The sequence below is a fragment of the Corvus cornix genome, chromosome 5 (genome assembly GCF_000738735.6).
Source record: "Corvus cornix cornix isolate S_Up_H32 chromosome 5, ASM73873v5, whole genome shotgun sequence".
Lineage (NCBI taxonomy): Eukaryota > Metazoa > Chordata > Aves > Passeriformes > Corvidae > Corvus > Corvus cornix.
Window position 1 is genome coordinate 24,095,609 of NC_046335.1, and position 10,633 is coordinate 24,106,241.

General features: G+C 41.6%; 1 protein-coding gene across 1 annotated transcript; it reads right to left on the minus strand.

The window, feature by feature from the left end:
* Window positions 1-7,174: 7,174 nt before the first annotated feature.
* On the minus strand, window positions 7,175-10,599 carry SSTR1 (somatostatin receptor 1). Its single transcript, XM_010392564.3, has one exon. It carries the CDS (start codon window positions 10,532-10,534, stop codon window positions 9,338-9,340), a length of 1,197 nt encoding a protein of 398 aa, XP_010390866.1. The 5' UTR covers window positions 10,535-10,599; the 3' UTR covers window positions 7,175-9,337.
* Between the last annotated feature and the right edge of the window lie 34 nt (window positions 10,600-10,633).

Genomic DNA, 10,633 nt, shown 5'->3' on the forward strand with positions numbered 1-10,633 from the left:
TTCTTCTATCAGGGGCTGTATAAGCAAATAGCAACTAAGATGAATGAGAGCCTCCCTGAATTATTTTTCCAATATTTTAGCCTTTCCCATGTATCAAATAGCTGAACTCTTAATGGAACTGTCCAGGTGTGTTATTATAAGCTCTAGAAACTCTCTCATTCTCTGTTTCAGGAGTCTTACCAAGCACACAGTTAAGCGCTGAGTTAAGCACCTCACTACTTATTTTGGCATCTCTCAGTAGGTGACTCAGACTATTAAGTTAAAATACACAAGTTCATGCCCTTGCAAGCCATTCACCTGTCTCATTATTCCCATTTCATTTATTCCCATTTTCCTGTGAAATCATATTTTGATTTGAGAGTTCTTTTTCTCATACAATTCAGGATCAAGCATTAGACATTTGTCTAAAGGCCTACACAAGGGTTCTACTATATTCCCCCAGCTTTTAATTTGACTCATCTGAAACCAGACTACTTTGCATCTAAGGATGGGATCCATCTTAACATGTGTAGACATCTCTAACAGTTCACCTAGACTTTTTTACTCACCTAGACTCCCTTACTGTCTCTAGAGAGAAATATGTGCTTGCAATTAATCTCATTTTAGACTAGATGCTGAAAACAGGACCGATGAATTACAGTCTGAAAGTGCCATTTCTCTATATGCACAGTAAAGAAGGCATATGGAGGCTACTCATATTTAAATGCCTGTAAAATACACCTTTAAGTCAGAAAAATCAGCTCACTTAAGTCATCAGCTGTGCAAGTCACTTTTCTAAAAGCAAGCTCATGGTGCCTTCTGTCTCTTCAAGGCATGGCTAAATGGTCATAATTTTATTATAGCTTTTATTGCTTTTACATGTTAGAGATTCTTATTTAGTATACTTGGGATTCTTTACCTTATTTTTGCGGTCAGTAGAATACAAAACAAATAGCATTTGGATTTGTTTGGAACCTGAGCAGGTTTGAAATGCATGAATTTCTCATTCTCTAATGGTTCAGACCAAAAAGAAGATGGTTTGGGAGAAAGGATAGAACATCTTTGCTTTCCACTCTTGATTAAATTGGGTCTTTAGTGAATAAGAAACAAACACATATCTGTCGTGCCCCCATTGGCTCATATCTCAACCATGATTCACTGGTCTGCAAGGCAGATTCAGAGCAGGGTTTGCCGTTTACATCTACAGAAGGAGAATAAGTAAGATCATAATGAGTACAGATAGCCATAGAAAGTACTGAGATAATAAAAGTGTCTTGTTATGAAAGTGGATGGATTTAAAAAAAATTATTCTGTAACACCATATATAAAACACACAATCAAATGCAAGTATTTTTCCAAAACATAGCAGAGATGGAGACAAATCTTGACTTTTCCCTCACGTTGCATACATGTCCTTTGACTAAAAATTATATAAGCATATTATATTCCAACTGTTTTTCCAGCACAGAAAAAAAATACTATTTCATCCCATATTAAAGCCATATAAATCATATATAAAGTTTGTATCTGTTTTACAGTGCTTACATTTATAATTAAATGGTGATAGCAAGAACCTGTGAGTCTACATTTGAAAATGGTGATTCCTGCAAAGAATAGGAATGTCCAGATCTTTTCTATCAAAGTTATCCAATAAGTGTCCCATGTTGCCAATTTTAGGTTTCCTTAATTTCTACAGAGATAGTTTGACTGGTAGGCATATGATTTGTCAGTTGCACATTTTATTTATGAACAAGTGATGAATTTTTAATGGTTTGTTTCATCAAATAATCAGAAATAAAATTTTAATTTCCACATTTTTAAAAAATAATTATTTATGCTGCTAAGGACTTAATTAGGTGTGCTATAAGTGGACATGGGAAAAATTTGAATACTTCTAACAATATTTCTCCTTGTTTAAGTGTACTATATAGCTTAAAGAATATTAAAAAATTGAATGGATTCTCTGCTTCCCCTAGGAATTTCTTGTCACTTAATTTTTTTCATGTTTTAAATCCCAGTTACCTTTTCTCATTTACTACATGGAGGTTAATCACTGGTAGATGCAATGTAGTTCCTTCTAGAAATAATATTTCCTATTTCTTCAGTATGTGGACACTTACCAAGGCTGTAGTGTGGCGATTCATGTATTTCACTAAAGATACATAGCTGACTCAAAAGGCAGACACAGCAGGGCAGCAGCAGAAGTAACCACATTCCCAGGGCTTCAAAACATTAAACTTAGTGGTTTTCCTTCTTCCCCCAATATGCAGCCCTGTCTTTCTCTTCTGGGCTTGTAGTCTGGGACTGGAAGACTTGAAAGTGGAGGTGTAAAGGGAGTCATCTGTTGGCAAGCAAGTATTTTCCCTTTGCTGTATTGCTGACTAGAATCACAGAATCATAGAATGTGATGGAAGAGACCTTAAAGATCATCTAGTTCCAACCCTCCTGCTGTGTGCAGGGACACCTTCCACCAGACCAGATTGCTCAGCCTGGCCTTGAACACTTCAAGGGATGAGGCATTCACAACTTTGCTAGGCAAACTGATCTGGTGTCTCACCACTCTCACAGCAAAGAATTTCTTCCTCGTACCTAATCCACACCCACCCTCTTTGTTTGAGGCCATTCCCCTTTGGCCTGTCACCACATGCCCTAGGAAAATGTTCCTCTTCAACTTTCTTGTAGGTACTGGAAGGCTGTTTGTAGGTACTGGAAGCCTTCTCTTTTCCAAGCTGAGAAACCCCAACTCTCTCAGCCTGTCTTCGTAGGAGAGGTGTTCTAACCATCTGATCATCTTGGTGACGTCCTCTGACCTCCAGCATGTCCACATCCTTCTTATGTTGGGAGCCCCAGAGGAGAAAACAGTACTCCAGGTGGAGTGGAGGCAGCAGTGGAGCTGGGGAAGGAAAAGATGTGGTGGTGGTCCTACATTTGTTAGGTCCTTCCCCTCCTTCTACTTGCCAGTCCTTTTGCATTCCGAGTCATAAAAATGGGAAAATAACTACTATTATGTATTTTATGGGTAATACAAGAGAAAGAAGACTGCAGGTCCAGGGAGAGGATGAGCTGAGGAGGGAAAGATGAGAAAGACAGGCAAGCATTCATCTTTACCAGGATGTATCTGTCCTACCGTCCTCTTGCTACATATTTTTTCAGGTGTTATTCAAAATGTGGTGGTTTGCAAACAAATAAACATTTTCAGCCATTAAGCCAGGAATAGCACATGGGCTATAACCTGTCAGAAAAGCATGGTTTTGTTTTTGGAATGTAACCAGCAGGCCTTGTGTTTTGGACTGATAAGAATGGTTTGCGCTGTTCCCTGAAACATAACATAAAAGCTTAAGTACAGATAGTTTGAGTGAGATTATAAGTGATCTAAGTCTGTAATGTCTGTGGAGAGAAATTAATGAACATTACTTTTCATTCTTAAGAGTATATCTTCCTCTTATGGAAAGGAATTTTCCCAGACATTTTACTGAAGATTCTTTTAAAGTAAGAAATTCTGTAAATTTTACTTTATGACAGTGAAGGAGCAGTGAAAATTCTTCTGTATTCCATTTCTGTCTTGTCAATATGGAGTTCTTGGTTTGTGTTGAGCAAAAATTTGTTAGGTGTTTTCTCTATTTTAATGATAAAAGGAAAAAAAATCTGAGAAATTCAAAGCATCTGAAAAATCCAAAATAAATTAACATTCAGAAAAATCTGTTATCTATCTGTTTCTGCCTTGTTTTCCCAAGTTTCTAGTAATTCCATAAAGTACATAAATTATCATTTGGTTCTTAGAAAAAATGCCTAGATACTTTCTAACCTTCAAAAATATCAGCCAGCCTTGAAAATAGCAGCTGACATAAAAAGCAGAACTTCATCTTTTTTGCTGAGTTGGGAGTTTATGTATTTGCTGTACTCTAAATGATGAAAGTTAATTACGTGAAAGAGCCAAGTCCTGCTTTACAATGCCTGTACTGGGCTCTACTTCTTTTCCTCTGTTCTTAACAAAATGGCTTCTCCTGGCCATCACATACTTGATTTTTCTCCATTTCTGATTCCTTCTCTCTCAGGCTGCTCAGTATCAAATATCCACCAGTTTTGCCTTCTTTCCTATCCATTCTCCCCCAAATATCTGCCTTTGCCACGTTTTGGACCACTCCAGTTAACCAGCAATCACTTGGGCTTTCCATTGTGGATCTGACATGGGCAAGTGCTGTGTGAATCAGTTGAGCTTGTGCTGTACTCAGGCTGTGTCAGCAGCACTGGCGTTGCCCGGCGTTGCTCAGCTTTAAGGAGTTAGTGCAGTCCAGCACCCTTCAGAAGCTTCCCCTGGGCTGGTAGGGCCCACACCTGCACTGACAACAGTACCGTCACCAACAAGGTAAGTGGAGAAAATACAATGCAGTTCCAAGTCATAAATACAATACAATTCAGATCCCAAGTCAGAAATCTGGTAATTGTTATCTGTCCTACAACCTCCCTATGCTGTGAATTTGGGCACTTTAATCTGAGCCTTTCTAGTTAGGAAGCTCAAGGACCCACAGAGCAACCCTTAGGCATATTAAACAGTGTAAGAACCTGTATAGAAAAGACTTTTTTTGGGGGGGGTGGGGGGAGAGGGGAATGGAGAGTAGAAGGAATTTTCTGTACTTTTATATTGTTTTCAAGGTGACTCTACCCATAATAGACATGATAATCATATAATGACAAATGTATTCCATCCAGACTGGACACAAAACCCTATGTATCTCAGGCAGGATACAGCACCTTGCTATCTCTGCTTCATAGCTGCTTACTGCTCTGCCAAAACCAGATTTTAGGCTTTTGGAGAAACAAAGTTGGAAGGGAGTGGGCATAGTTAGCTTTTATTGAAAAGCATTTTTCTTGTCAAAACTGTGCTTGGTTTGTATCTGTCTAATGATATACTTTGAAATACTCTCAGGTTCACCTATTTTTCTTGGCCATTTCTCTCCACAAAATGTAATATCTAAAAGCATTTTACTTAAAGAGAAATCTAATTAGTAAACCATCCTTTCTTCCTGTGGCTTAGCCTGAAGTAATCAGCCAAATAAGGCTATGTTGAAGAGGATGGAAATGCTGAATACACAATTCAGTAGAAATATTTTATTCTCCTCTAGAGAGTCATAGTTCACATCCTTGTCTGTAGAGCCCTGGTGTCAAGTAAGGTTCCTAGGGGCTGAAATCACAGAGTTTAGAACACTAGATTGATGTTTCTTTCTTGGCTAATTTCTTCTGATTTTTTAAAATTTTTTTTCTTGGATCTTTTTTTAATCAGGATTATAGGAATTAAATTGTCACTGTTCTAGAAATATGGCAGAGTAAAGTCAAACCTTATATAACATGAATGTATGTCATCACTAGGTTATTTTATTTCAGTAAGACTTAGTTTAATATTTAGAATTAGGATGCTGATTTTGGAAACAGGTTAAAATACAGTGAATAATCACAGTGTTAATAGATCATGCCACATACATTAGAAATGCAGCTTTTTAGATTTCCAGAAACAACCAGAAAGCCTTTTTCAAAATTCTGATTCACTGGAAACCTGGCATTTCAGAAATTCTTACATCACATTCAGAAACCTTATTCTCTGTGAAGAAATCAAATGTGTTCTTTATGTGTTGAATGCAAAGAAACCATACTCTGTGTAATGTTCTCTGCTGTAAGGACCATCTGAAGAGGCAGAATATCTGTATGCAGCCATCACCCTTTTCATCCACAGCCCAGATATAATGTGCCTCTGTGACCAGTCTTGTTCAAGTCCACTAACAGCAGGTAGCAGTCAGCCTCAGGATTATGAGATGTGTTGTCTTTGCTACTGCACTGGGAAGCCTGGTGAGGAAGGAAAGTGATTTCCTGTGCACTCTTCTTTGAGTGGGAAAATGCTGCAGCTGATGTGTGCTGCACACCTGATGTGTGTTCCAGGTGAAGACCGTTCTCTGGTATACCTGCCACAGGAAACAGCCTAATGCATTGACTGGATGCTGTTTGGCACTATCCCACTGCTGGGTATAGGTCTCAGGCTCAACAAAGAGCAACAGTTGCCTGGGTTTCAGTGGCTGCAAGGCCAATTTCCATGACAAGTTGAATGCAGTATTTTTAAAATATAACCCAAAACTCATGGGGAAGAAGCAAAAAAAACCACCAAAAACAAAAACAGAAAACCAAAAAAAAACCAAAAAAACCCCCTACTGGTTGCAAATTGCAATTCACAGCTGGATAAAAAGTCAAAATGTCACCAAGAAATACATCGCTGTACTCTTTTTTTAATCAGTGAATTAAGCATTAGTTAAAATAATTTCCATATGAAATCTGAATACTCTTATTTGCCATTTGGAAAGCATTATTAAGAAGAGTTCTGTTTCTTTTCTGGTACACATTATTTCATGAGGAAAACTTTTTTCTTCCTGGTGGTTGAGTTCTACTATTTAGAATAATAACACAGAATGAACTAACTTTCCTTCTAGCTAAATTGAATGATTTACTGCTGTTGATCACCTCTCCCACGGTGAAAAATAGCAGGAAGAACTGTTAGTTTGGGATAAACAGATTTTGTTTCCAGCTGAAACTACACAGAGTGTTTTAGCCAGTAATGATAGGGGCAGTGCTGCCTGGGAGTGAATCAGCCCATCCATCCGAAGGCAAGCCTGCCATCTACTGAGGCCCCAACCCAGCCTCTGCGATGTGCCTGGGAGAACTGAAACTAAAGTGCATATGCAGGCTTCCATCACAACATTCACAAGGCAAAGAGAAAAAAAAGATTACGGAACAAAACCCAGTTCAACTTTTCATCAAAGCTGAGTATGCAGAATGAATCTTTATGCTTTTCACTTTTGCGTCATCGTGTCTGACATTAAACAAATTCAACAGTGAAAAGTATTCTGTTTAATCTGACCATACATAAGAATATGCCTTGGTGAAAAAGACCACATAAGATTATGAGATTTTTGCCATTTTGAAGATATTTTGAGTGAGAATTCAAGTGAAGCCCTGGAAATAGCATCATGGATATCATGGGGCATTTTACTGCTTTGACAGATGTTTGATTTTTGTGAAAAGTTAATTAAGCTTATAGAGAGATTTCATCCTTATTCCCCCATATGTACATGTAAAATATTACCAAATTTAATATTTGGAAGTTTTCTTTAAATCATGTCCACTAGGAAGTAAAAGAAAAGAAACTGTACAATTGTTAAAGCTTTTCATGAAATATTTTAATAAGGATGTAACAGTTTCCACATTAGCAATTTTTAAACTAAAAGGAGCTGACTCACAGTCCATTGAAGTGAATTAAGATTTTTTCTCCCATTTTGATGGACTTTGAACCAGACAACTTTGAAATACTAAATTTATACATTCATTTAACAGTACCTAAGTTTTGGTGAAAGAAACGTACAAAGTAGCATCCTGCTTTTTACTGCTGAGAAAAGTTAAAGGGTATAATTTAACAAAAAACCTGTCATAAGTCCACCACCACAAATACTAGATGCTTTAACTGTCAACCTTACACTTAGCACTGCAGCTACGAGTACAATGCTACGGGTATGCTGCTACTAGAGATTTTTTCCAGTCTCTTACTTCAAATTGCCAGTAGTTATAATTAATACAACCACAGGATTGTGCTAGAGAAATGATTTGTCACAGCTACAGGGACACTTGCCACTGTGTGACACTGTTAGCATAGGTGGTAGAAAGCAAAAAACATAGCTGCTTATTTCAACACAGTCCGTACCGACTCTTCTGTCTGGGATAAGAGGGAGTAGGGATAAAAGGTTTCATTTAATCAGCTCTCATTTATCAAAGAAAGCTTCATCTGTCTATATGAAAATTATTTTGTCATAAGAGGAGAAGAGAGAAAATTCAAGAGAGAATTTCTGTGGAGGAGACAATGTAAATAAAAGAGAGAAAATGACAATGTTTTTATCTGGAAAGGAGCCTTCTTCAGCATCACCCATTTTAAATGCAACCTTGCAAGTAGCCATCACAGACATAAGTACACAGTATAAATTGCTTCAGAAAAACACGTTCACGACACAGTGACTAGAATCAAATAAAAAAATCAAAACAAGAAGACATCTGGCACACATTAAAAACAAGAATTCTCAGAAATGAAACATTAAGAAGCTCTGGGTCAGTATATTACATTGACAACATATGAAACCCATTTTCTTTTTTTTTTTTAGTGCAACAGAAGAAACTGGAACTAGGGTAATAGCTATTACCAAACAGCTACTTTTTCTGTCAAATAGTTATTTCAGAGACGGATGGAGATTTTTAAATGAATACCCCTTTTTCCATGTAGGCTAAAGTGACTTTGCCGTCACCCAGATCATTCAAAAGCTGTCTCAGCTCCCTTCATCACTGTTTCACAGCTGATGGAGCAGGCTCAAGACAGCAGATTCACAGTCTAGCGCTCCCTTTAAACTTTATTATCAGCACACTTTATTGTATGTGTGGACAAATTCAAACATTTCCCAGCTCAGTGGTCTCCCCGGCTCCCATCTCAGTGAGTCCCAGCTCTCTGCTCCCTGTGTGTCACGGGACTGGTTATATCCCATTATCAGCAACCTGCCGTGCAGCTCCAAAGCACAGCAATAATCAGATTTTTTCCTAAGATATTTTCTGCTCTGCTTCTGTCAAGTAGCACAGGCAGCCAAAGCCCCAATGAGTTGGAAGCTGTGTGCAAAGCAAAAAACATCTCCGTGACTATGCTGCTTCTTTTCTCAAGGACCTTTTGCTCTCCACTCTCTTTTTGATTCCAGTGAGAGGGAAGGGTAGGTGCAGAGAGAGGCTACTGGCTCCTTCCTGGGGAAGGGCAAGGTGAGTGTTGGGGGGAATTTTTCCAGCATTTCTAATCTCTGAAGGGGAGGTGCATACTGACAGGTGTTGAGCAGGGTCATTTTCAGTTGGGGGGAGTCTGAGCCTGAATGTTGGGGCTTGACTGAGGCAGGCTCGACTCAGTGGCCTGGGGTGTCCCACGAGTCAAGGGGAAGGGCAAACTGTACAAAAGGTGGAGGGAGAGTCACTGCAGGACCTTTACAGCCACTTGTCAGACACAGAGAGGAGTGGCAGAGCCAGGCTACCAGACCCTAAGCTAACCCATGAGAGCTGCAATTCACTAAGTGGATGTCAAAGCATCAGAGAATGTGTCCACTCTCAAGGGGGGCAGCCAGGGTGCAGGGGGGCAGCAAATCAAGGATGTGGGGTTATTTTTGCTCTTTCTTGTGCCAAACACTGCTGGCAGTAGGCAGGACCAAAACCTCTCCCTCCCAGCCACCCCATGCCACAGCCCTGGCTTTGCTCACCCTCCAGCTGGGGGGCAGTGAGGGAGCTGGGGGACAGGAATGCTTCCTCAGAGGGTGGTAATCCTGGAGGTGCAGGTGCCATTCCTGTACATGCTCCCTGACTCCAAGTTGTCTGGGGGAAAGTCCTCCACGCTGTATGCCCTGCTCTTGAGGGCAGTGGCATAGTAGTCGATGGGTTCCTCGGCAGCATTGTCCATCCAGCTGAGGCAGAGCAGCCGCTGGAAGGACCGCTTGAAATTGTCCGAGAGAAAACCATAGAGGATAGGGTTGGCACAGCTGTTGGCGTAGCCCAAGATGACAGAGAGCTGGCTGATGGTGGCATCATCCTGCTCTACAAAGACATTGACCAGCTGCACAATGTAGAAGGGCATCCAGCAGATGACAAAGACCATCACCACCATCATGACCATGAGGGTGATCTTGCGCTCTGAGCGTTTGCGCTGCTGCCAGCCAGCCTTCAAGGCCACCATGCGCATCTTAGCAATGATGAGGATGTAGCAGAGGCAGATGGCCACCACAGGCAGCAAGAAGCCCATCAGAAAGGTGTAGACCACAAATACCACCAGCCATCTCTGGGTGGGCTCTGGCATGAGCATGTTGCAAGCCACTGTTCCATCACTGTTGGCTGCTGTGTTGGAGAAGATGATGATGGGCAGGATGATGAGGATGGAAAGCACCCAGACACCCAGATTGACCATCTTAGCCACAGTGGGCCGGCGGTACCTGGCCGCCTTGATGGGGTGCACCACAGCGATGTAACGGTCCACACTGAGCACAGTCAGGCAGTAGATGCTGGTGAACATGTTGATGGCATCCACGCTGAGCACCAGGCGGCAGAGCAGGGAGCCAAAGGGCCAGTGGTGCAGCAGGGTGGAGGTAACCAGAAAGGGGACGCTAAGCATCAGCAACTCGTCTGCGATGGCCAAGTTGAGGATGTAGATGTTTGTGGCTGTCTTCATCTTGGCATAACGTAGGATCACGTAGATGACCATGGAGTTGCCGCACAGCCCCACCAGGCACACCACGGAGTAGATGAATGAAATGAGGATGGCGCTGCCCTGAGACTCACTCAGGGTGGTGTTCGGAGCGCCAGAGGAGTTCCTGCCGCCTGAGTCCATGCCCTCCGCCGCCGCCTCCTCCGAGGCGCCACGGGCTCCGCAGCCACCACTGTCGCTGCCGCCGCTGTCGCCGCTGTCGCTGCCTGCGCCGCCCGGAAGCCTGGGGCAGGTGCCATTGGGGAGCATCCTCTGCCCGGACCCCCCGCCCCGGCTCAGAGCAGCAGGCGTCCGCCGCCGGCCGCACTGGGCATCATCCCGTCAGGGATCCCGGTGCGGCGGCTGCGG